Below are 27,469 nucleotides of genomic sequence, written 5' to 3' on the forward strand. Positions count from 1 at the left end.
CAAACCACATTTAAATCTTTAGTTTAGTTCTAGCATGAGCGAACCCTGACCCTAATATTAACTCTCGAGCAGCTAATTAGACCACAAACGGAGACAGTATGTATTTAAATCCATCTAATTAGTTCTGAGCTCTCACAAACACTTTGGCACATCACTAATTGTTAGATACATTTTGCTTTTTTTTGCTTTAGAACAGACCCTGCGACGAGTTGGCCACTGTCCAGGGTGTACCCCGCCTAAGGCCCAAAGTCACTGGGATAGGCTCCAGTCACCAGCGACCCCGAAAGGGAACAAGCGGTAGAAAATGGATGAATGAATGCTTTAGAACAGCTCTTCGCTCAGTCAATCCTCGTGATAAAATATTTCACTGCAGGCAGAGCACAGCGGTCTGATTTTGTCACAAAGTGCTGCTTTTACAGTGAAACTATATTCAACTCTACTCATTTCACCCGTAACCCGACTTTTAACGGTTGATTGGTTACTTCTACCCCGTTAGTCCCGCCTTCAAATTACATCCAAACCTATCACTTTTTTTTATTTATTTTTTTACCATTTTGTTTTTTATCAGAACATAAAACTCAACAGTTATTACACCAGAAGAGGGGGTAAAAAATAAAATAAAATAAAAGAACAAAAGCAAAACAAATGATACGGGAAATAAAAATAAAAATAAATAAAAAACTCAAGAGCGTGCTAGACTTGGTGAGGCTTAAGTTTTAAAACCTATCACTTTTCCCGCCGAGCACGTGGAGAGTCAGGCGCACAGTTACAGGCGTGTTCCCAGAATATGGGCGTGTTCCCAGAATGACACATCGGGATATTCGAGTCTCACCTCTAAGACGCAGAGGAGTTCATCCACGTAGGCTCTCTCCGTCTCCAGCAGCTCGTTCATCACGTGACTGCACCGGAACGACGAAAGATGATTAGATTCGAACAGAACTTTTATAATAAACATAAAGCCTGTACGTACCGTCGGAGCACAGCCAGATTCTCCTCCTCCTCAGACAGAGACGCATGACGAGTGGTTCCAATGTGGACCGGAGACGCCACCTGGACACAACGTTTGGTTTGAATTCAAGATATGTCCAACGCAGGCCTGTCACGGCAGCTATACTGACTTATTGTTCAATAAATAAAAGCTAAAACAAGATTTCTTGGGGCTTGACATTTGTTCTGAGCACATTTTCAATCTACAGTTACTTGTAATCAAATCAATTTACAAAAATAAATTGATTTGATTTGATTTGATTTGTAATCTATACGTTTACAATAATGGCAATTAAAAAGACACAATAGTTTAGTTGAGAATACAGTCATATTTCTCAAATCGTCCGTCGCACCCAATTGTAATATTTCGTAATTGTTTTTTCCAAGCTTTATTAGACAGGAGAGGAAAGTGTGAAACGGGGGAGGAGAGAGGGGAGGACACGCAGTGAAAGTGTATGAGGGCGTGTGATCTGTGCAAACCAATCAGAGCAGACCTTTTTACACATGGCGTTGTCGGCAGAAAACCTCCTCTCTTTTCTCTGTGGATCTGATTCAGGAAAACGCACAAAAACATTCCTTTTTAGAAAATATGTAAAGGTTAAAGTTACCAGTGGATGTAAAAAGTAGTTGTAGGAGTAAGAGTCATTTCAAGTTCTAATGTCAGTTGAAGTAGTAGTAATAGTCTTACTGGGGGAGGACTGGGGGGACTTGACTTCAGGTCTGGGGGCCACAGGCTGAACTGGTCTGGTTTGTTTTGCTGCAAGTTTCTTCAGAGAAATCCTTCGTTTGTCAAACATCTCCTGAACCGAAGTTTGCTTTTGAAAAACTTTCTCAATTTGATCCTAAAAAGAAAGAAATGTGTGTTTTTAACAGAGAGAATCGGATGGACTAAACCAGGACTAAACGGAATTAACCAGGGACTAAACCATGACTTAACCAGGGCTAATCAGGGACTAAATCAGAAACTAAACCATCACTTAACCAGGGCTAATCAGGGACTAAACTAGGGCTCATCAGGGACTAAACCATGACTTAACCAGGGTTAATCAAGGACTAAACCAGAAACTAAACCAGGATTTAACCAGGGCTAATCAGGGACTAAACCAGAAACTAAACCATGACTTAACCAGGGCTAATCAGGGACTAAACCAGGACTGACCCTGAGTTGAGGTATGAGCACTGCCTCGTATTGGCAGCAGAGGGCGCTGTGGTTGTCCAGTGTGTGCAGGTTTGCCGTTTCCATGAACCTCTCCAGCTCCTGTAGCGCCCCCTCTGCTCCATCCTGGGACTGGCAGCGGTCCACAGGCTGAGCCGCCAGCAGGAAGATACCCTCCTCACACCACAGCGCCGCCTGCCAGAGGAACAGGAGGAAGACTTTAGAGGCACACGGGTAATCAGTGTGAGGTCATACTGTACACCCAACGAGAGGAACTATAGGAGTTGTGTCTTATGTGTGTCATCTAATAACTAATCTTCTTAATTTAGAAATTAAGAAAAGGGTTTACTGGGATTATCCTGCTCTATGATTTTTGTGTCAGTGGCATAAAGTAGTTTTAGTATTATAGTTAATATATATATATATATATATATATATATATATATATATATATATATATATATATATATATATATATATATATATATATATATATATATATATATATATATATATATATATATATATATATTCTATATTGAGTGTGTTTTGTGTCAAAAAGAAGATTTATCAAAAGATCAAGTCATGATCTCTTATGATTTTTGACTGCGTACCTTCTCGAGCGCACGGTGCAGCTCCATAGTCCTCAGCAGGCAGCTCTTCTTGCTCCTCAGAACTGACACAACCTCGTCACAAACGGCTCTGAGCTCAGAACACTTGGGCTGAATCGAGTCCTCTGCATAGTGAGCGCTCCCTATCAGGAAGTCCCCATCTCTGGCCAATGACAGGGCCAAGTCCAACACCTCCTGAAGGAATACAAGGGATAGACCGGTTTAGACCGTTTTGTCCTGCTTTAGTCCTGACTTATTCCTGATGAACAGTATACTAAAGTATTAACAGTATTGATATATAATATATCTCTTACTGCAGCCTTGTCCTCGATGGCTGTGAGCTCATTCAGAACATGTTCAGCATGAGCTGGATTCATAGTGACCTCTGAGAAACTGGACAAACGCTGAGAGACAACGTCCAGCTGACAACGGATCTGAGAAAGAAGACGAGAGACAGAAATATAACATACATGATACAGAGCGAGACGAAGGAACCAATATGTCCAGCTTTTTAACTAGAAAGACATGCAAGACCTTTGTCTCACATTAGTTTACAGGCAAAGCTTTTTTTTTAAATAAAATTTAAAATGCATGATCCATAAACAATTGCAACTTTGTTTGTTTTTCCTACTTGTCTAAAGTTGAGCTCAAAATGACGCAGTTGCAAACACTGCTCCAGTTTCGTCCTGTGTCTCTCCCAGAAATCATCGAAGGCCGTTTCCGTCTCATCCAGCTGACCCAGTAACCTTGGAAACGAGAAGATTTAACATGAACTATACAGTTTATTCTATATGACCCAGTAATCTGAAAGAAATTAAGAATATAATTTCCTTTAACATTTCCATAAAAACTGGTTCATCTGAAATAAAAGTTTGAGTATTGGATGGATTAAAAGAGTGTCTGACCTCTGAACTGTGACCAGGTTCTCCATCTCGTCCTGGCTCATGTCGTACTCTGGATTCTCCTGCAGAGGCTCGTTTATACACTGCAACAGCTGCCTGCCCTGAGACAGCGCCACCTGCAGGTCCTCCTGAGAACACAGCACATATCACATTATCATCCAATATTTTAAAGCATGATTTGTCTCTGTAGTAAAATGTAACTAAATTATTGACAAAACCAGGACAAAGCCAAGCCAAGAGGACCTTGATATTGTGGTATTAATACTTCTGTATTAATACACATTCTGCATCCACATGTCCCGTACCTTCATGGCGTCCTTCTTGGCCTCGTGCCCCGTGAGCAGAGCCGTGGTGTTTTCTGTGTCGTTAGGCAGCTCAGTCTCTGCCAGCTCCGTTCCAAACGACTGAAGAGTCTGAGCAGTCGTCTTCACCATCAGCGCAAATGCCTCAATCGCCTAAATACACAAGCATTTACTATTGTTACGTGCGCTGGAGGTCTACGGCGCTGATGTGACATATTTGTTCAGGCGGGCGAAAGACCTGCTCCTCTGGAGTCTGTATCAGCTCTTATTTTGTCAGGGTTTTGGTTATTGTTTTTTAAACATGCTCTTGAGCAACTTTTCTTTTGCATCTCATGTATTAGAACTTAAATTATACAGGCATGATTTTGAAGGAGAACATTGTTAACAGCTCAAAATGGTTTACACAGTAAGTGTCCTTTAATCTGATAAGCTCTTACTGTTCTGTGTGAGATCCAGCCCTCGTGGTTGTACTCCTGATGCCCTCCCAGCTCCGTTGTCAGCTGCCCTGGGGAAATGTAGGCGTGCAGCTCCGCCACAGAACTCAACATCACCACCTGCAGGCACACAGGAGAACTGCATCAGGTAAACTGAACATGCTTTTCTCATTCTGTTCCTCACATCTGTCCATCTGGTAGATCTCAACAAACCAATAACAGCACAGGGACAGATGGTCAAGATGGCGACTGATACAGGAGACGATATCACAAATCTCACAGTATGATTTATTTATTGTGTGGCTACTTTTTTGCTTGACTTTCCACCTTCCAATCAGCCTCTGGAGACGTTTGTGAGAAATACACCTTATTGTAAAACCCTGTATGTATAAAGTTCACTGATAATATCAGTATTCATCATTATTATTAAAATGTGTGATCTTGATAAAATAGTGAGAACATTTGTACTGCAACAGAGGCCAATTCACTCATGTCAGTTTGTGATTCTATGGAACAGTTTATGCAAAGAGCGTTTTTGAACATATTTGTGACAGTTTCTCTTTGAACTACCGTACCCTCTTGCTTAGTAATTAGATGAATAATAAAAAGGATTGTAAATAAACAATCCGTTTAATTTACTGTAGTTGCACAAATCCACTTCTCTTGTCAATCTGGAGCTTTGGCATTACGATAAAAGGCTCGGACTTTTCTTCTGCACATGATAATATAATATATCCATTCTTCAATCTGTGAGACTCCGATAAAGTTTGATCATTGCTGCTGATGCCGTCAGTTTCACTGCAAATTCCTCGTCATCACTGTTAGTGTGGAGTTTGGTGGTGCATGCTGGGAGAGTGTCCCGACATGTGCCAGAGCTCTATTGACTTTCACAACACAATGAGAAACAGGGAACTACATGCACGAGACAAGTGTAGCGACACCTTCATTCTGATGACATATTTACACTGGTTATGTTCACATTGGTTTGGATATTAACCGGTCTACAAACAACAGAATAAACTGAAGGAGGGAACGTGAGGAGGCCGCGAAATGATTTCAGGGGTCCCCAGATGATAAGAGGGGAACAAAGAGGCTTGTAGTGGTAAATGAGAGTATTTGATAACCAACCAAAGTCATTTATCTAGGTCTATATCCTCAACATAAAATCAAACATGTTACCTACTTTTTATTTCTGGGGGTTGTGACTTACATTAGTTCTTATTTTTCAGGTCGAGACTAAAAAAAAGTTAATGTGTATGTTACCTTCATCCTAACGTCATTTCTGCTTACATTGACTCTGGTTTATCAATCAGATGGTAATGCAATGTTTGAGTTATACCTTCATTCTGAAGTCATCCCTGTTGAACTTGAAGAGAAAGTCTGACAGAGTCCTCTGCAGCAGAGCAGTGGGTCTGAGGACGAGCACGGACTGCACTTGTCCTGCCCCAAAACACTCCTGAGGAAAGAGGAATCATATCATAGTCCAACATACATTAAGTGCTCCTGTCCATCGCAATGTGTTTACTTTTTACAAACAAAAATCATATCCATGGGCTTCAGTATTATGACAAATTAAAGACCATTGCCGTAGCAACTAACAATCTGAATGCATCTATAGTACTATACATAATATTTGTTCAAGGGCCGGAGGAAAGCTGCACACAATGCATACATCTTAACCCACCCAATGAAAAAGAAATGAAATGCACTAAAACAAACCATTTGCTCATGGACCTGGTATTAGTCTTCAAAATGTCAAAAACAGGAACTTTTTTCACACAAGGAACACATTTTTCAGTTTAAACATTTAAAAAAACAAAAGGTGTTTCATTTATTTGTATTAGTCTTGCAAGAGTTTTAATAACTGCACATGTCCACCACCAAAACCCCCCTGAAATATATAATGTATTACCTTTAATATGATCATTATCAAACAATCTGACAAATATATGACTGCCCCAAAACACTTCTATTCTAAATTTCAAAATATATATAATCATTATTATAATAAAATAAAGCAATTTGGAGAAAAGCAGGGTCAGATCGTACTGTACAGTATTAATCTTATGGATCGTAAACTTTGAAATGGGCTTTGAGAGACTTTGAGCTGGTGCGTGGAACGTCTGAAGTCTCATGAAATGTTGATCAGGTTCATGAATCATGAATAAAACAAACATTTAAATATTCAGATGTTGTGGCTGCAGTGAAGTAACTGCTTTGTTTTCAGGTCAGAGATTATGTATTTTAGCTAATTTATTATATGTATATAGTATATTATATATACTATGTATATGTATAATATATTATATTATACATATACATAGTATATATATGTACAAATATATACAATAAAGGAATATCTTATATTATATGTATATAGAGTTTAAATTTAATACAAAACGTCAAAAAAGATTCAAAACGCACTATTTTATAGGCTAAATAATAGCAATTGGCCACAAACTCTATGGCAACTTCCAGCGAATATGACATATCTCCATAGCCCAAATTTCGACCCCCTTAATGTGTAATTTAAATATAAATAATCATTCTAAAATTCACTTAGTAGCAACAGCAGCAGTAACAATAGCAGTAGTAGCTGTAGTAGTAGTAGTAGCTGTAGCAGCAGTAGTAGTTGCAGCAGCAGCACTAGTAGTAGCAGTAGCAGTAGCAGTAGCAGCAGCAGTACTACTAGTAGTAGTAGTAGTAGTATTATCCATTTTCTAGCACAAAAATTGAACTCTGCTCTGTTGAGCGTATGAATAATCAAAATGTTGATGAATTTAATATATTTAATTAGATTTATGCAAATGTAATTCTGTTGTTTCTTCATTGTTCTCATCAGTGTTTCAATTTCATTTGAAAACACTAAAATCAGTTGAATAATGACATTTTAGATTGTAGCTTGTGTCCGTTCTGATCAGACTAAAAGCTTTGTCACGGCTCCTCTCTCGCTCCTCTGAGGACAAAACACAGATGAAAAATGGCCGTGTGCTGCGTTTCCATGGTTTCCATAGAAACCTGCAGTGTCCTCTCCACGGCAACGGGCAAGAGCATGAACGTGAGGCCTGAGAGCGTGCATGAGAGAAGGGGGGCACGAGGGAGGAAAGACTGAGGCGAAGTGATAAATTTAGCATTAGCGCATTAGCGGCTGACATTGCAGTAAAATGTTAGAAGGGCCACAATGCTAATTTGTGGCTCGCACTCTCGCCGCACAGCCGGATGGTTCTGGGTTCGAGTCCCCCCTGCATGTTTCTTGCCATTAGGAGGCTGGTTTTCCCCCATTAACATCAAAACATGGCTTAGAGGTAAAATCCTCCAGCGAAGGTTCCGACAAGACTACATCAAGACTCAATCAACTACGGGGACAATAAAGTGAACCTTATGCCAGTACCTTTGAGCGAACCTGCATCTAAACCAGGACTAAACCAAAGACTAAATCAGGGATCTACAAAAACTACATAATCTACCGTAATTTTCAGACTGTAAAGCGCCACCTTTTTCCGACGCTGCGCCGCAAACAACGGTGCGTCTGACTTACAGCTTTTTACTGGATATCAGACCCCACCAGGGGCCCCTCCAGCAGGAAGCACAAGTACTGGGCCCCTCCAGCAGGAAGCACAAGTACTGGGGCCCTCCAGCAGGAAGCACAAGTACTGGGGCCCTCCAGCAGGAAGCACAAGTACTGGGGCCCCTCCAGCAGGAAGCACAAGTACTGGGGCCCTCCAGCAGGAAGCACAAGTACTGGGGCCCCTCCAGCAGGAAGCACAAGTACTGGGGCCCTCCAGCAGGAAGCACAAGTACTGGGGCCCTCCAGCAGGAAGCACAAGTACTGGGGCCCTCCAGCAGGAAGCACAAGTACTGGGGCCCTCCAGCAGGAAGCACAAGTACTGGGGCCCTCCAGCAGGAAGCACAAGTACTGGGGCCCCTCCAGCAGGAAGCACAAGTACTGGGGCCCTCCAGCAGGAAGCACAAGTACTGGGGCCCTCCAGCAGGAAGCACAAGTACTGGGGCCCTCCAGCAGGAAGCACAAGTACTGGGGCCCTCCAGCAGGAAGCACAAGTACTGGGGCCCTCCAGCAGGAAGCACAAGTACTGGGGCCCTCCAGCAGGAAGCACAAGTACCGGGTCCATCTTAATATCTCATGTTGGGGCTCCTGCAGCTTATTGGACAGGTGTGGCCCGTAAATGTACAATTTATTTTTTCTTTGTAGATTTCGTTGGTGGGGCTTTTATTCAGGAGCGCTCCAAGGCCCGAAAATTACAGTAATTAAAAATAACATTTCAGGCAGTCTCAAATCATAAAGACATTATTCAGTATAGTTCAAATATTTAGATAAAAGAATACAGTACAGCTACCTGCTCTCAAATGTAGTGATGTATCCACTGTACAAGTGTAAGTACTGTAAATGTAAAGAACAGATCATTGTACTTAAGTATTTTGTGCTGTATTATTTTCCACCACTGATTTTTAAATTCACAGATCAGAGTTTAAACAGGTCCAGGAGTGCTACATTTTAAGAAATAATTAAAAAAAATAAAAGTAATAATAGTAAATAATGATGTATTTATTTTAACAGCTAAATGTATTAAAGTGTCTTGTCCCAAATCTAAATATAAAATATTAATGTAGTCCGAGTTCGTGTTGTCCTTCCCTGGGGCTGTTCAACCAGGAAAGATGAATTTCAATGTCTTTTGTCCCTCTCTCTCCCCTGCACATGTCGGGCAATCACATCCAGCCTTTGGGACGTCCCACCTTCAGACAGACGCTTGTACAGAGGGCTTAGGATATAACGAGAGACCAGACGTGTTGTAGAGTTGAGCCATGAAATCTCAACAAGATAATAACGCCTTCAATTTATAAAGCGCTTTTTGGATGCTCAAAGATGCTTCACAGTGTATTATTCATTCACTCCAGACTTGTGCTAATGTAGCCACAGCTGCCCTGCGGGAAGCAAGACTGCCAATCTGTGCCATCCGCTTTTATAACAAAGACAATGGCAACTTTAAATAAAAATGTCAAAAAATAAAACTTGGGACTCAAATATTCTCTATTTAGAAGCCTTATCCCGTATCTGGTCAAAATCTAAAAAGTCTCAGGAATATTGTTTGACTAATCAAAAAAATAATTGCTGAGTAGAAGATTAAAATAATTGTTATTTTCTGCACATATGCGACCATTTAATCAGGATTTTGTCTGTTTTTGTTGTTTGCTAATGCGGATAGGCCCAGAAATAAGAGATATATGAAGCATAAACCAGGTCAAACATCTGCGTTTGGTCGTCAGCAGCAGATTCCATAGATCTCTTATGTAATATCAGGCGATGTTGATGAATACTTCTGTTACACACAGTGTTTGAGTGAAGCTTATGGATTACAGACACAGTGACCACGTGTGTCCTTTAAACGTGTATCCTCGTGAGGTCAGTAGTTTGTAGTTTACCGTCGGAACATGAAGACAGATGTTGATTAAATGATGACAAAAAAAAATATTTTAAAAGCAGCAGCTACAGCCTGCACTCTCGGGACCTGCAGCTACAGCCTGCACTCTCAGGAGCAGCAGCTAAGGAAGTTTAAATTAAACAAGCTGGTTTTGTTGGATTCTTTCAAATACATTTTAAATAAACGTTGTAATAAATGTTGTAAGTTATTGTTGTGCTTTTGTGCTGCTGCTTCGAACCCAAGGAAACTCTTGCAAGAGAGATTTTTAAACTTATCCTGGTTAAATAAAGGTTAAAAACAAAAGAAAATCATGTTGTAATGATCATGTTTTTATTTTTGTACAATATTACTCTTCTGAAACACTTTGAACATGCCCCAGCTTTATTTCTTAAAATTATAATTGTAAATAATATCCTTTAATATGGAACAATTACATAATGATTAAAGATATGCCCCAAAACGACAAGTACAAGTACACAGAGACAGAACTGAAACCATGTCATGTGATCACTAACCAACTTACTAACTTACGCACACATGTACTTCATGTATTAATGTGGTTGTGTTGTAATTGTTTTACCCTGTGTTTGTGGATGTAAATTAGCTTTGTAACTATAATCTGGCACATTTGTTCAATACAGATGTTTATTAATGTACATAGTCCCTATCAAATGAATAAATACAATCTCAAAATGGCACCATAAAAAGTAGAGTTAATAATTCATGATTCTTTTCCCTCGTCTCTTCAGATCAAAACGGAGAAAGGTGCGTAGACCTTGAGTGACCTTGGCGATCAGTGTGTCCCGTGAGAGAACCAATCAGCTTCAAACTCTGCTCCTCTCCGCTCCGATTGGCTGATTAAAAATGCCCCGGACAAAAAGAATCTGTCCATCTCTCTCAAATCTGAAGGGGACTTTGCGGTTCTGTTTTGTTTTGGATCAATACTGTGGTTTAGAATGTCCATAATATAAAATAATGATCCACGGGTTATCATTCAAAAGCAGATGAAACAAAATCACAAAATGTCTTCTTTTAAATGTGAACTGATTTTTTTAAATTAACATGTGTCTGACAAATTGCCATGAAATATTTTTGGTAATTAAATATTCTGATGTCACGGGGGGACTGTTCAACACAATCCAAACCTCATCATTACAGTCATGTCCTATTAACATAGCATTAGCATATATTAGCATAAGGAGACATGCTAACCACATGGACAGCAGCTGTGAGGGGCACAAACCAGAGCGTTTCATTCAACTCGGGAACGCAAAAAAGGCAAAATTTAGACAGTGTGAGGAAAAAGGAAGATTTTTGTGGCACATTTGCAAAAAAAAGATATTACTGCTTCTTATAAAAAAAAACAACACAATTTTAAATACAACTAAATTATAGTGATGTAATACACAAAACAGGACTAAACCAGGACTAGAACCAGGACTAAAACCAGGACTGAACCAGGACCATCCATGGCTAAACCAGGACTAAAACCAGGACTAAAACCAGGACTAAAACCAGGACTATCCATGGCTGAACCAGGACTAAAACCAGGACTAAAACCAGGACTAAAACCAGGACTAAAACCAGAACTATCCATGGCTAAACCAGGACTAAAACCAGGACTATACCAGGACTAAACCAGGACTAAACCAGGACTAAAGCACACAGATATAGGCAGTACAGTGTGTATAGTTTGTCTCTTACTGCGATCCGTAGCAGCGTGCTCTTGACCGTGGCCCATCGGTCCAGCCGTCTGTCGATGACCAGGATGAAGCCCAGTCCTGACGCCGCCACGCTGGGAAAACAAACAAACATTTAGACACTTCCTGGAAAAAATATAGACTAAAACGTGTCAGTGTAGGGCTTTATTATGGAATTATTAATCTGCATTTATTTGAATGGTGAACAATTTGTATGTAACATTTCATAAACATGACCCCTCTCAGACTTTTTCCATAAATACCGACTCGAGCGACTCGACTCAGCTTTAGCGCATTTCCATTTGGTGCAACCTCCTCAGACCAGGTACTCTTTCCCCTCGAGCACAGCTAGCATCAGCCGTTTCCTCCAGAGTGAAGCCACTCGCTTTGAGGCCACCAAGAACGACCGGAGCACTGCACTTCTACTTTAGATGCACGTCCAAACTGTAGTATTATCATTTTTCAAATGCGTTGCAGTAGGGCAGATAAAAGCTTGTAATGCACAGAAAGTTGACCATAAACAACAGGAAGTGAGTTTACTGTAGCTATAATCTGCTGCAGCTTCACTGACTCTTCCAGCGTGGATTGTAAACTCGCTTAATGTTTTATTTTCATAAAGAATGCTTCAAACTGGATTAATGGTGATGTTTTGTGGACTTCATTGAATTGGGGGATGAGAACACTGTAGTTTAACTTTAGCTTCACAGTTTTGTCCGGTTCTCTTTTCTCCGCGTTTGCATCTTTCCTCTTTGTCCGTCTGCTTCGCTCGGCTTTATCGATGTTACTGTGGTAGTTTTCTGATGTTTTATAGTCACTGTATCGCAGTGCAGCAGTTGTCATGTGCTTCGGTCTCTGTGGAGCAGGCGTCCTTTTGAGTCTCAAATCATTTGCATCGTTTCCATGTTCCACACAGCATCACTGAGCACCGGGTTAGGCTGAGCGGGGCCACGAGCTCAGAGTAGAGCCAGGACTCATGGAGAAAGTGTCCCAGATACAAGGCAAACAAGTTCTAATCAAATATTGCTTTTGCTGATAACAATTGTAATGCTGATTTGTTCTTAATCACAAAAACATAGGACATGACTTTCAAGTTGTTGATTTGGTGTTTTGTTTTCAAGATCAGTGTTTCCCAACCAGGGGTGAGGAGACCGTACCCCCTTTGCTTGGAATGGTTTCAGATTTTTAAAAAGATGGTGACATTCAATAAGGTCTGAATTATTTTATATTCTTAAGAACAATGTGCAAGATTTTGGACATAATCAATAACTTACAATCTATGACTACCAAAGCAGATTCATTTGCCTACTACCAAAGTTCAACGTGAAACAAGTTCAGGGACAAAAATGTTCAATGCCACTGCTCAAGACGATTTTTTCAAACTTCCTATAAGTTATCTGTTCTTTTCTTCTGTATCTACCTCTGTATCTACCTGCGTTGCATCAATGAAGGATTATCTTATCTTATCTTATCCAAAATGAGCTCGAATGGGTTCCAAATCGGGTAATCACATGACACTCTATTCTTCTCCTCGTCTGTGTTTGGTCAACTATAACTCCTAAAGTTTGTGTTTGCTCTTGTAGTTGAGAAGCAGATTTGAAAAAGGAATTTATTTTGCCACACAGAGGTGTTCCAACCTTCAGTTAGAGGTCGTTCCCTCAGAGTCATCTTTGTCATGAAGCTGCCACAAACAACGCCATAATCTTTGTCCCTTTTTTCGGCCGATCTTCACAGCAAGGAAATTACAGGCTGCAAACACAATGTCGAGCCAGACAAAGCAGCATTGTTCACTTGACTCCACATGAACATTTTAACAGCAAGAGTTTACTATAGTACAATGAATTAAACTCTTTTTTTTTTAATTTCCTTTAACTACAATGACCTATAAGATTTTGGGGGTAAAAAGGAAACTAGAAGAAACAGACAGTCAGATCTGGAGAAGGGTCCAACTATGTCTTGATTGCTCCTGGCTCAGATCTGGTCCTGGCTCAGATCTGGTCCTGGCTCAGATCTGGTCCACTGCTCCCGACAGGTTTAACCCTGACGGACACTGAAGGGTGGGTCAAATGCAGAGGACACATTTTTGACATCTTCAAAATCGATTTAAACGTAATATTTAAACATTTAGCGTGGCCTTCTCAGTTACATCTCCTCCAAACGAGCACACACGAACAGCTGTCTGAGTTTTAGCGTTAGCCGGGGCAATGCTAATTTCTGTGGTTGCTATAGAAACCTTGGCGGCACGTTTCATTGCGGTTTGTTGTGAAAATGTATTGTCAGCGCTGCACATATGTTTATGGATAATTAGCGATGATCTGTTGACATATTTTTGGACGGTGTATTTTGCTTTTAATTTAAAGAGAAGGGTTTAAAAAGAAGCCATCTGGACATAAAATAACAGAAATATTGACTATAAAAAGGTTTGTAAATGCGACATAAATTTACTAAAAGCATTACACTTGACTCAAAATAAATAACTAGTAGAAAAAATTAAAAAGGCGCAGCAAACATTTTTTAAATTGAGGATGAAAAGTGACCAAAGTAGTGACCATCTTAATGTTTGTAATGTACTTAATTGTTAAAATGTTATCAGTAGCATGTAAAAAGTATGAGTTTTATTTGTTCAAATAAAAGGCATTATTTATGGGATATTTATGGGACACCAAAACATTTGTTAAGTATTAAACTCTTTTCAGACCCAAGTGGAGTGAGTAATTAAGAACACATAAGCCACGTGGTATAATAAAGCTTACATATAATTTAGTACATTTAAAAAGTCAGTTCACATTATTTATTTATTCATAATAAAACTGCCTCAGCAAATCTTTTAACATTTTCATTTAAGGGTAAACAGGTAAAACTCTTTTTTCTGTCAGTTTGTTCTCAACATTTAATAATAATTGTCCAATCTGCGTCGAAAGACATTCAATCATTCAATCATTTACAGTCTGATACTTTTTGACAGGTGGTACAGGAGGATTTGTTAATATCCAATTTCCAAGTTTTAACTATAACATTTGAAAACTAAAATTTGACTTTTCATGCCAACTTTGAATAAGATCTTTTTTTTTTTAATAACTTAATAACTTAATTTTAAACAAAAATGTTACATAATGAAAAACTTTATGAAATGATTTCTTATACGAGTAAATTACAGGAGAATGTTGTTTTATGTATGTTGTTTAAAATATGTTTAAATTTAAGATGTTTTCCTATTCACCTGCAGCATCTCACCTTAAATCTGAAATGTGACAAACCAATGTAAGAACTATCAAGTCAATACATTGATTGAATCCATAGTTTTGTCTTTTCAAAAACTTCCTTCCACAATAATATTGTGTATACTTTAATTGTTTAACTCCAAGTTTTAGATTAAGGTTTGGTGTACAATTGATTTAAAAATAAATGTATAGAACTAAAAGGACTAAACAGTGTTTAAATTTCAAGTGCCATAATTAATCACCGAACCTTAAATGGACTCGTACAGGTTAAAAACAAATGTATACCTCAACAAACGCTCAATCCATCCTCATTTTAAATTTAAAAATGCAGAAAAAAATTCCAAAAATCCCAAACTAAAATGATTGTGTCTTTCTTGAATCCAATTACAGGTTGGTCAGGTTATCAAAAAAAATGTAAAATTCCCGTGCCACTCAAAAGATCTTCAATCCATCTAAAAATGTGATCATTCCAAGACAAGATTGTGAAAAACTCTTATGTTTCCTTTACCATAACAGGTTTTCCAATGGTTGCTGATGCTTCACCTCTGCAGTCTACAATCCAGCTCAGATGAGACAAAATTGTAGAAAATGTTTTCAAAATGTTATAAAAATCGAATGAAAATGGCTTGCATAGACGTGAAACTGCACTGCCAATGTCCAGATTTATGTTTTTGCTTTAGCGGTGCGTTTCTGCTCGTGTTTCCATCCTCTGCCGCATCCTCCAGGCATTTTTTCCATCTTCTCTCTCCTTTCTCTCTCCTCCCAACCCCCGGCAGTGCTGTGCGAAAGCGGCCAATCGGAACGCAGGATTACAGGGACTGCTGGCTCCGTACGGCCAATCAGAGCACGCGTGAGGAGAATGGGGGTTGTCGCGAGAGAAAGGCGGATTTGTGATTTGGAAAAAGGAAAAAAGGAGAAATGTAAAGGACGCCATGACACGAGGACGTTCAGATTAGAGACAGGCTTTGAGATGCGAGGAGGAGACGGAGTTAGGCTTTGATTTGGGAAAAAGGGGAATATAATATGCAACAAGATGTCAGACAGGCAACAAAATAATGGATCATCTTAGTGATTAATTAATAAAATAAGGGAGGGATGGGGGAGCAGAGTCACAAGAGGAGGACGGGGTTTTATGACCTACATTTTCATCATAATATACAAGAGAAAATATGCGAGAACGATAATTGATTATATAATTAACGCTAGACAATAGGTATGGGACAAGATCTTATGCCACAAACTCTCGAGACAAAATGACAACATGATCTCGTCTCGTTCTCGTGGACCCAATCTTGTGTCTCGTTCCATCGCTACTCAGTGATGGAAGGAATACTTTGAAAATGTACTTTCCAACACGGTCTCCACTTGACAAAATACTTAACGGTGGCGTCTATATTTATATGTACTTGTTAAAGGATATTTAGGCATTATAGTTGAAGGCATTAACGACAGGAGCCGACAGGAGCTTGTAGTGAAAGACTGAAGTTGTGTGGTGAGATTTTTGATGTTATATTTAGTAAAACACTGCTCTGTCCTTGTGGTGAACTCTGTTGTTGTGCTGTCCTCTAGTGGACACATGGAGCATTACAGCTTGTGAGCTGAGGTCCAATCATGGTCTAGTCCCTGTATTAGTCCTGATTCAACCCTTATTTAGCCTGGTTAGGCTGTTTTAGTCCTCTTCCTAGTCCCTGATTTAGTCTTGTTCAAACTTGCAAAATCATCACATAAAAATCAGGACTAAGCGAATACTAAACCCAGAAGGTCAGCGCTTTAAACACAGTTACATTCTACATAAGAATTAAACTGAGCTCAACCAAACAATTACAAGTGTGGACACGCCTAAAATGTAGTCCTTTTCTAAACCTTTTTTCCAGCTTCCGTCCCATTTCTCTCACGCTTCCCTCACGCTTCCCGTTTCCCTCTCGCTTCCCTTCACGCTTCCTGTTTCCCTCTCGCTTCCCCTCACGCTTCCCGTTTCCCTCTCGCTTCCCCTCACGCTTCCTGTTTCCCTCTCGCTTCCCCTCACGCTTCCCGTTTCCCTCTCGCTTCCCCTCACGCTTCCCCTCACGCTTCCCGTTTCCCTCTCGCTTCCCCTCACGCTTCCCGTTTTCCTCTCGCTTCCCCTCACGCTTCCCGTTTCCCTCTCGCTTCCCCTCTCGCCGCTTCCCTCACGCTTCCCGTTTCCCTCTCGCTTCCCGTTTCCCTCTCGCTTCCCGTTTCCCTCTCGCTTCCCGTTTCCCTCTCGCTTCCCCTCTCGCCGTTTCCCTCACGCTTCCCGTTTCCCTCTCGCTTCCCCTCTCGCCGTTTCCCTCACGCTTCCCGTTTCCCTCTCGCTTCCCCTCTCGCCGTTTCCCTCACGCTTCCCGTTTCCCTCTCGCTTCCCCTCTCGCCGCTTCCCTCACGCTTCCCGTTTCCCTCTCGCTTCCCCTCTCGCTTCCCCTCACGCTTCCCCTCACGCTTCCCGTTTCCCTCTCGCTTCCCCTCACGCTTCCCGTTTCCCTCTCGCTTCCCCTCACGCTTCCCGTTTCCCTCTCGCTTCCCCTCTCGCCGTTTCCCTCACGCTTCCCGTTTCCCTCTCGCTTCCCCTCTCGCCGCTTCCCTCACGCTTCCCGTTTCCCTCACGCTTCCCGTTTCCCTCACCGCTTCCCCTCTCGCTTCCCCTCTCGCTTCCCCCCTCGCTTCCCCCCTCACTTCCCCTCTCACTTCCCCTCTCACTTCCCCTCTCACTTCCCCTCTCACTTCCCCTCTCACTTCCCCTCTCACTTCCCCTCTCGCTTCCCGTTTCCCTCACGCTTCCCCTCACGCTTCCCCCTCGCTTCCCCTCACTCTTCCCGTTTCCCTCTCGCTTTCCCTCACCGCTTCCCCTCACGCTTCCCCCTCGCTTCCCCTCACTCTTCCCGTTTCCCTCACCGCTTCCCCTCACCGCTTCCCCTCACCGCTTCCCCTCACCGCTTCCCCTCACCGCTTCCCCTCACCGCTTCCCCTCTCGCTTCCCCTCTCGCTTCCAGTTTCCCTCTCGCTTCCCGTTTCCCTCTCGCTTCCCGTTTCCCTCTCGCTTCCCGTTTCCCTCTCGCTTCCCGTTTCCCTCTCGCTTCCCGTTTCCCTCTCGCTTCCCGTTTCCCTCTCGCTTCCCGTTTCCCTCACGCTTCCCCTCACGCTTCCCCTCAGGTCCTGTGCTTGTCCTGGTCTTGGTCAGTACCTGGGTATCGAGGTGAGGTAGGCGAGCACATTGTGGAGCTCCTCTTCATGAATCTCTTGGAAATCGGGGAACTCGGGGAAAATGATTATGGGTCCTCCGCTCAGGCCTCGTCCACCTGAAAAACACAAACATAAATGTGTATTCATGTGGTCTTATTCCATGTAAAAGCAGCTAACCCTGGGGTTTAGATCTTTATACCTGGATTCAATTATAAACTTTAAATACTTTTTTTGAGTAATTATAACAAAAATAAGCAAACATTTTGAATGAAATTACCAACTTCCACTTCACTTCTGCTCCATTCTGGAATTCAGATTGTTTTTATTTATTCTTAAATGTCTAGGGTCTATTATACTATAAAAGGATCTATGGTCTTTGGTTGGTCCTATTCACCTTATCCCGCCCCTCCCACTTCTTCCTCTTTTTGACACAGATCAGCACTTCTGTTATAATCGCACATCCGGTCCAGTGAGAACTCCAGAGGAAAAGTCTCACGGATAAAATATGCTTTAAAGTAGGTTGATTTGTGTAAAATGTCCAATGTTCACGTGACCCACAAGTCAACACTGCTCCGATTCTTATTATTAACTTGTTTTCTCTCGAGGTCGGCAGCAGATTACGTAATATGACGGGCTTCCGGAATAAGGTGAATAGAAGGACTAACCATGGTGTAAGTGTTTGTGGCGCCTATAATGGGGTTGTCCATGATTTACTCCAGATTTGGTCCTGGCTTAGACCTGGTTAAGTCTTGGTTCAAAAGGTGCACTATGTAACTTTTTTTGGTAGAGGGTCCGCCACCTGCTGGCCTTCAAATGGAACCAGTGGAAACATGGCGTCGGTGTAACCCCCGCTCAGTCCAGGCTTCTCCAAACTAGTTTTCAAACCCACTTTTCCTTCCCCCTGCAGCCTGTAGAGTTCTGTATCTACTCTACAGTGATGCTGTTGACCCAGATCTGCGCTCTCCAACATAGAGCTTCATTCAAACTCTCACAAAGCCCCGCGTAAACAAGACGACGCTAACGGCTAACCTCTCCCGTTTCCATGACACAAACAAACTCCACTGAATTATTTATCCCCATTTGAAACTGTAAACTCCAACAGACAACAGCCAAGTTCAGACCAGCACTTGAGTTAGTTCGTCTCAAAAACAAATATCTACTTCTGAGGACACAACATAGAAGGCCTTTTGGGTTTATTACAAATTGGTTTTAGTTTAGTAGGATTCTCTGCTTTCTGATTGGATGATTGGCTTACTTGTGTCAGAGGCCGTTAATAAAAGGTATAGATTAGAATTGTTCGGGGTAGAGCGCTACGCCTGGTCACAAAATATGTTTCAAATCTCTCTACAGGTGCTCTTCGAGGGCTAAGCTCAAAACATTGTAAAAAAAATACTCCTTTCTCCGTAAGATGAGCATGGTACAAACCCAAGGCACTCTGACCGCTAAGTTAAAAGTCATTTGTTACAGAAAGAATGCCAACGCATTTGGCAACTGGCTCCTCCAGCCCGTTCTATAAGTAACTCCCAAGCAGAGTGTTCATTTGACAAAACAGAATGTTGCATGAAGTTAAATCAACATTACTTTGATGTGCAATCAAATAATTGTATTGTCTCTACTAAGTATATAAATAATACAAAATAGTCAGTATTTGCAAGTTGAAGCATAAAAAATACAATATCAATATTGAATTTATTTTCAATATTCTCATTTAAGAACTGTGAAACTCACTGCCACTGGACTCAAGTCAATAAACACAATTTAACGGACAAAAGTGGCACAGAACATCTCCTAATGTTGTAACTTTTATTCACATGTTCCTGAGCTATAAATCATGCTTAATAATTCATTTGGATCAGTTCTGTCATATGTGGATTATTTCTTAAGGAAAGTCTCTGCTCTGGTATTGGTTAATATTGTGTATAAAGCCAGAAAAAGTATCGCTATCAGATGCTACTACTATAACAACTGTATTGTAAAGTTACCTGGTCGGAAAGCAAACTGTTTCTGGAGCTCTGAGCCGATCCGAGCAGCGCACAGCGGAGGCTCGTCTGTCTGCAGGAGATCATCTACAACAGAACACAAAATATTACTCTTATTGAGTCATGTATTTAAACTTCACACGACGCATAAACAGAGACAGATTCATTTAAATGACAACATTTATTTTCCATGCAGTGTGTGGGCCAGTGCATTAACTAACAATAACTTTTAAGTGTTTGTTACATTTAGGCAAATGTTCTGGGGGTTTAGAGAGTCCCATCAGACAAAGACTAAACTATTTTAGATTCACTGTGATAAATATTTACATTTAGAGCAGAATAAACTGAAACATTGTGTTTTGTTAAAAGTTTGTTAAATGTTCAAATTGTGTGACATTTTACCCTGTAGTAAACTAGAATAATCAGATAACCCAATACTTATGTTTTAGTTCATTAGAGTAACTGTTGAAAGGCCGTGTACATTTCATTCATGTTCTACCGTTTGTTCCCGTTCGGGCTCATGACTGTCCTGGTGACTTTGGGCCGTTGGCGGGGTACACCCTGGACAGGGGCCAGCTCATCACAGGGTGAACACAGAGACACATTCACGCTTGCATTCATTCACTACGGGCAATTTACCACATGCATGTGGGCGGTGGGAGGAAAAAAGGGGAACACGGAGAGAACCCCACGAGAACACGGGAAGGACATGTAGACTCCACCCAGATGGATTGTGTGGCCCGGGAATCAAACCCATGATCTCCTTATTGGGAGGTGAGAGCTCTAGTCGCTCTGCCATCGTGCACCCGAGACCAAGTACTATGAATTTTAAATTAATTCTTTCAAATTGTTAACATTTTCTCTATCATTATTGGCTTTGACACATTAGTTTGTCCTTTAAACTAAAAAAAAAATCCACTGATTAACCGGCTATGTTCACATGCACACCAAAATCTGATCATCTCAGACGTTTAAGATGACTTAAATGACATGCAAACCACATCTGATGTGAGTAAACAGAAGGAACATGATCAGAGAGAAATCTGATGATTGTACTGTTCATAGATAATTTCAATAATCTTATAACTCAAAAACATCAGATCCAATTATTGAATTATCTGATTATCCTAGATATCAGATTTTACTGGCCATGTGAATGCACCCAGTGTTTCAATAATCTGATTATTTAAACATTTTGGCCAGTGTCAGGTGCAGTGGTCCAGACCTGAGCCAGTATATCCTGGTCAGGAGGACCTGGACCCTTCTCCCCATAGACAGTAGACAGATTAAGAGCTTACTTAAATAGAGAGGAGATCAGCTTTACTCTGGTCTAGACTCACTCTCACTACACACATTATACTACAGCTTCTAGGGCTGCACTAGATATCGCAACTGAATCAAATCAATTTGAGTTGTTTTTTTTGGAACATTTTACATGCATTTTACCCATTGACTTTTCAGAGGGAAAATACAATATTAAATGTTTGAATTTATTTACATTTTTATTTTTCTTAACATTTTCTTGTACTTGTACCATGTAATTGTACGTCATTACATAAAATAAATCATATTAGTTACGGAGTATAGCAACACTGCACCGCCTGCTCTGATTGGCCAGAGCTCAGGGAATTGTGGTTTTAAACAACTTCAGTTTAATTAAATCAACAAATGTATAAAAGATTGACCTGAAATTATAAAACTGCTGAAAAGTTGTTTACCATGCAAACGTTTGACAGCAGTACTTGTAATATTTTAGCAGTGTTATTGAAGCACGTCTACCTCTACCTTGTTGTACCTGTAGTTTAGACCTCTAGACTCCACTACTACCACTACCACCACTACTACTACTGCTACTGCTGTCGTGTGAGGTATTTTAAGCGCTTGGTAAAAAGAGGTAAAGATGACTAAGCTTTTGTCTCTGGTGTGTAATTAGAAAGAGCAGATCCACCATGTCACAAAGGCCTTTCATTTAAAACAGGATGTCCCTATAATCACTACTGTGGCACTTCAACAAGAGAAAAGTGTGTGAGCATAAACCAGGACCAAGGTTAGCCCTGCCACAGCCAGGGTCAACACGCTGATAAGACCCCCACACTGCACACAGGATACACCAGAACACAGAAGTGGACCACAGTCGACCTGTGTCTTTTTAATAGTTGTCATAGATTAGACACAAGTACAAGTGACAAGGGCTTTCAGTTGTTTGGTCGAATAATTGTTCGATGGGGACCAGATTGTGCGAGTTTTGCTGGAAACCCTGATACTTTTGAAAACTTTTGCCAGTGCCACGCCCCAATTGGTTGATCGTTTGATGCACAGGGCGTCTTTTGTCAACCAAATGAGATGCACATGTTATTAATGGCATCAACGACGACTTTAAAAAGTGACTTAACTGTTTACAGCCTGTATTTCGGTCATTATTGGGTCTATTATTGTGAAACAGACCTGAAAAATGTATTTTAATTTTTTTTTATAAATTAATTTTGAATAATAATATTAAAGTATTATGTAAAAGTTCTGCTCAGGAAGAAACCCAAAAAATGCAACTCGCCCTTTTCAAATGAAGAAGCCCAAAGTCAATATAAAGAAGTGGACTAGGCAACTCTGTGCTACAGTTCAAAGTATGTCAATGGGGCTCAGGGTAAAAGCATGAATTAGAAAGAGAGGGGGGTACATTCTTGGGGGACCCCCTTGCTCGCTCTTGCTCTCTCTCTCTTTATAAATCGGGTTAAGTGAAACATTCAGCTCTATGTGCTTAGCATCTTTTAGCGCCTATAGCCTCTTTAGCATGTTTTGCCGTGAGTGTCGCCTGAATGTCTAATGAGTCCATTCACATCCGAGTCTATTTTGGGGCGCAGGTTTCCCATGGACTCAGATGTGGACCAAAGGATCCGGGTCAACTAAGAGATAGAACCACATATAGTCTTAAAAGGGCGCTTGGAGCTCTGCTGCAGCAAGTGTCCAATTGTACAAAAAAAAACAAAACAAGCAACAGCAGCCCCACAAACCGGCAAGGCAGGATTGCAGTTCATATTTCTTTTTTTGGCAGATCGGAACCAAAGTCAAGATTACAGCGCATTGTGCGGAGAAGGTGATCGGCTGCAGACTTCCATCTCTGCAGGACCTGTACGTCTCCAGGGCTCTGGAGCCGACCCTTCTCACCCTGGACACGGACTATTTGAGCCACTCCCCTCAAGCAGGAGGCCACAGTCCATCCGGACCAGTACCTCCCGCCAGAACAGTTTCTTTCCCTTTGGACTCATGAACACTGCCTAAACACTGTCAATTTAACCATCATTTAATCACTCACTGCACTGTTCACTTTCTGCACTGCATGTATACATGTACAACTGTCAATTTGTGTACATATTAAGCCTACTATTTTTTATTCTTATTTTTTATTTAATAGCTTAGTTATTTTCATCCCATAGCAGATTTAAATTGTTTCTCTTTTTGACTTGTTCATTGTTTTATGTTGCACCAAATCACCAAGACAAGTTCCCATGTTTGTGAATTCTCTTCATTGACAAAATGACTAAATAAACTCTTTGATTCTGATTCTGACTGACCCAGGACCAAACCAGAACTAGGTGATTGAGGAAACTGGCCAGTTTGACTAAACCACACAACTGGGCTGCGTTTTCTTTTTTAAATTTAAACATCAGGATTGGTGGTTTGGTGGTTTTTGGTCCAGGCCCAAAACAGACATTACATTTTTACAAACCAATCATTTTAAAATATAGTTTGAGCCTCTCTATTTTCAGGTAAACCAATTTTAAGTTACCACAAGAACTACTCTAAACCAAGACTAAACAAGGACTAAACCAGGATTAACCAGGAATAAACCAGCAATATAGAACTATACTAAACCAGGACTAAAACCACGACTAAAAGTGCAGGACACATGTAAGTGCAGGTGTTAAGTGCAGGACACATGTAAGTGCAGGTGTTAAGTGCAGGACACATGTAAGTGCAGGACAAATGTTAAGTGCAGGACACATGTAAGTGCAGGACACATGTAAGTGCAGGTGTTAAGTGCAGGACACATGTAAGTGCAGGTGTTAAGTGCAGGTGTTAAGTGCAGGACACATGTTAAGTGCAGGACGCATGTAAGTGCAGGACACATTTAAGTGCAGGACACATTTAAGTGCAGGTGTTAAGTGTAGGACACATGTAAGTGTAGGACACATGTTCAGTGCAGGACACATGTTCAGTGCAGGACACATGTTAAGTGCAGGACACATGTTAAGTGCAGGACACATGTAAGTGCAGGACACATGTAAGTGCAGGACACATGTAAGTGTAGGACACATGTAAGTGTAGGACACATGTAAGTGCAGGACACATGTTAAGTGCAGGACACATGTTAAGTGCAGGACACATGTTAAGTGCAGGACACATGTAAGTGCAGGACACATGTAAGTGCAGGACACATGTAAGTGCAGGACACATGTAAGTGCAGGACACATGTAAGGGATTAAAGCAGGATTGGACCACATCTTAACCAGCACTAAACTGAACTAAAACTCAAACTAAATAGAATCAAGCCGGACTCAAGTTCAACCAGGACTTCCGTCCCAGGCCTTGGCCTGGGCCTCAACCAGAGCCTCAACCTGGGCCTAGACCTCGGCTTGTAGAGACAAGACTACAGCTTGGCCATACTACAACAACCAGTCTCTGTTTAGACAGCCTGGTTCAGCCAAGGTTCAGTCCCGCTTTCGTCCAGTTTTAGTCCCCGTTTTAGACCTGGTTTAGTCCCTGTAATAGCAAATATATGCTGTGATATGCAGTTGACTGTTTTCCTTTAGGGAGGAGTCCACTGGTTTAATCCCATATTACCGCTCTGTGGTTGGATTATGTATTTGTCATTTGTTTGCATCTTTAAAAAACATTTGGCCTTTGAACATGAGGTCAGAGAGACGGGGGTTATTTTTAGACATGAAAATCTGACAGAGCTGCCCAGTGGTTGAGTGGTTAAGCCAGTTATGCCAGGCTCCATGTGCAGTAGGCCGCAGTGTCGGGAGTTCGAATCCCGGCTTCGACAGTTTACTGCATGTCCTCCCATCTCTCATCATTTCACCCAGAGCTGTCCGGTCTAAAAAAAAAAAACAACTACTGCCCAAAAAATCCTTTAAAACAAAAAACAAACAAAAAACCAAAAGAGCTGCAGAATTAAGTTCAGATCTGCTCGTGTGGATTCAGGAAGGAAACAGACATCTGCATCCACTAACTGTTAAAAAAAGTCTGCCTCATATTGAGCTTTTTACCATAATTAATGTTAATAATATTAACATTAAATAGGTCCTTCATTATGAGTTCTGGTTCAGTCTCTGGTTCAGTCTCTGGTTCAGTCTCTGGTTCAGTCTCTGGTTCAGTCTCTGGTTCAGTCTCTGGTTCAGTCTCTGGTTCAGTCTCTGGTTCAGTCTCTGGTTCAGTCTCTGGTTCAGTCTCTGGTTCAGTCTCTGGTTCAGTCTCTGGTTCAGTCTCTGGTTCAGTCTCTGGTTCAGTCTCTGGTTCAGTCTCTGGTTCAGTCTCTGGTTCAGTCTCTGGTTCAGTCTCTGGTTCAGTCCCTGGTTCAGTCCCTGGTTCAGTCCCTGGTTCAGTCCCTGGTTCAGTCCCTGGTGTAGCAGACAGTAGTTGATTGTTTTCAGACTCCCATTACAAATGCTACAATGAACAAGACTCTGCTGTGGAACCAGAGAGACAGACTAGGTCTATATACTATGTGGTGTTATAAGTTACGGTCTATATCATAGTGATGCGCAGGTGGAACTGTAACCAGTATGCCGGGCAGATAAAGTCTATAAAGCGGAGGAGCGTTTGGATTGGCCCCACTCTCACCTGTCTCCATGTGTGAGTGCACTTTGATTCACAGGGAAAAAAGCACCACATTATCAATACACATACACGGTATTAAACACATCGTAACTGCACAAATTATGCTCTAGCCAGAACAAAGCAAGTCACTGATCATAGACTGTGCTTTGTGCGCCAAAGTTTGTTATTTAAAATGGGTCCAACCTAAGCTGCACCGAGTATCACTTATGTACTGCACAGAGTATGAGAGGAGCTGGGACATTAATCAAAAAGATCAACAGACAGAGATCCAGTCATGTGAAATCGTCAGTTATTTGGGAGGGTTTTTTGAATCGAGATGCCCGCAGTCGCTCCTCTGTCAGTAAAAATGTGGATTTGTGCATCAGACTTGGAGGAAAAAAATGTTATATTATTTGTATTTTGTATTAAATGGCACAGATTCACTCATTTAATGACCTGAACTAGACTAGACTAGACCAGAGCACTGCGGTCTCCAACAAAGATTCCGGGACCCGCGACTAGTCATTGTACTTTCTAAGTCTGAGTCAGTATACACCAAGCATGAGGGACTCAGGAGCCTGAATGCGCCTGATCCTCAACAGCATTTAGCGAGAGTGCTGCAAGAACAAAGAGAACAGCCACACCGAGAAACACGACAACTCCTGATGTGCACCGACACCTTAGTAGCAGAGTAGCATTTGGCCCCGTCCTCGCTCACAGTTGGGCCAACTGGTGGCCACCCAATAAAAATAATGCTATTATGATTTATAATGAAGGTTTAAAATGTAAAGTTATTCCAATTGTCCAGATTTAGCTTACATTAGACAAATAAGCAACCAAATGGTGTGAATTAAGCAGTTTTTATATAACAGTGAGGTTATCTAACTACTGAAATTGTGGTTTTATATATTGAACATATGTGCTCGTGATAAAAGTGGATAGCACACATGCCTGGGAAAGACCCCCAGAATTTACACCCAATCATCACCCGCTCATCGCCCGTGGGAGGCTGATCTGGAGAGCATCATCGGCCCCACCACACTTGAACGTGTTTATAGAATAAAACTTAAATGCAAATACATACATCCATCCATCTTCTACCGCTTGTTCCCTTTTGGGGTCGCGGGTGACTGGAGCCTATCCCAGTGACTTCGGGCCTTAGGCGGGGTACATCCTGGACAGTGGCCAACTTGTCGCAGGGCCAACACAGAGACATAGACATTACAGACAGTTCACTCTCACATTCATTCACTAGGGCCAATTTAGAGTTACCAATTTTTACCTAACACATGCATGTCTTTGGACGGTGGGAGGAAGCCGGAGAACCCGGAGAGAACCCACGGTAACACAGAGAGAGATCATGTGATGTTGGTCTGGTCCGGGAATCGAACCCATGATCTCCTTCTTGGGAGGCAAGAGCGCTAACCGCCTTTGCCACCGTGCACCCCGAAAATGCAAATACAGCTTAAGAAAAACTTAATATGGACAGTTTGGACAGTCTGGACAGTCTGGTAGCATGTAGCATTCTTGGATATTTATACATTTGGGCTATTGGACTATACTATTCTCCATCTCCTCCGTCTTTGACTTTAGAATATATGTTGTACCAAATACAGTGTTTGCTCTTGTTATTCTTGACAGTGGCTGATCGAGCAGCTCTTCAACAGTAAAATCGCGGAGGTCAAATGTACATGCACAGAACTTACTCTTGGCCACAAGGTTGATCA

The 27,469-nt window shown here is 41.4% G+C and overlaps 1 protein-coding gene across 2 annotated transcripts in view; it reads right to left on the reverse strand.

Annotated features, from left to right (window-relative positions):
* LOC140360839 (guanine nucleotide exchange factor DBS-like) overlaps positions 1-27,469 on the reverse strand; it is a 46,272-nt gene that overhangs the window by 12,394 nt on the left and 6,409 nt on the right. The window contains exons 2-16 of one of the 2 annotated variants that reach the window (XM_072446298.1): positions 19,929-20,012; positions 17,948-18,062; positions 11,535-11,625; positions 5,732-5,848; positions 4,396-4,512; positions 3,962-4,111; positions 3,660-3,784; positions 3,386-3,500; positions 3,069-3,188; positions 2,758-2,949; positions 2,147-2,338; positions 1,676-1,829; positions 1,482-1,534; positions 971-1,050; positions 833-899 (exon numbers count right to left, since the gene is read on the reverse strand). In XM_072446298.1, coding sequence (XP_072302399.1) covers positions 833-899; positions 971-1,050; positions 1,482-1,534; positions 1,676-1,829; positions 2,147-2,338; positions 2,758-2,949; positions 3,069-3,188; positions 3,386-3,500; positions 3,660-3,784; positions 3,962-4,111; positions 4,396-4,512; positions 5,732-5,848; positions 11,535-11,625; positions 17,948-18,062; positions 19,929-20,012 — 1,772 coding nt within the window. Of the gene's footprint in view, positions 1-832; positions 900-970; positions 1,051-1,481; positions 1,535-1,675; positions 1,830-2,146; positions 2,339-2,757; positions 2,950-3,068; positions 3,189-3,385; positions 3,501-3,659; positions 3,785-3,961; positions 4,112-4,395; positions 4,513-5,731; positions 5,849-11,534; positions 11,626-15,256; positions 15,516-17,947; positions 18,063-19,928; positions 20,013-27,469 lie in introns of those variants that run through there. The other variant, XM_072446379.1, reaches the window with a different exon arrangement.

The sequence above is a fragment of the Eucyclogobius newberryi genome, unplaced genomic scaffold (genome assembly GCF_026437365.1).
Source record: "Eucyclogobius newberryi isolate DKJ021-1_F unplaced genomic scaffold, fEucNew1.0.hap1 SCAF_1, whole genome shotgun sequence".
Lineage (NCBI taxonomy): Eukaryota > Metazoa > Chordata > Actinopteri > Gobiiformes > Gobiidae > Eucyclogobius > Eucyclogobius newberryi.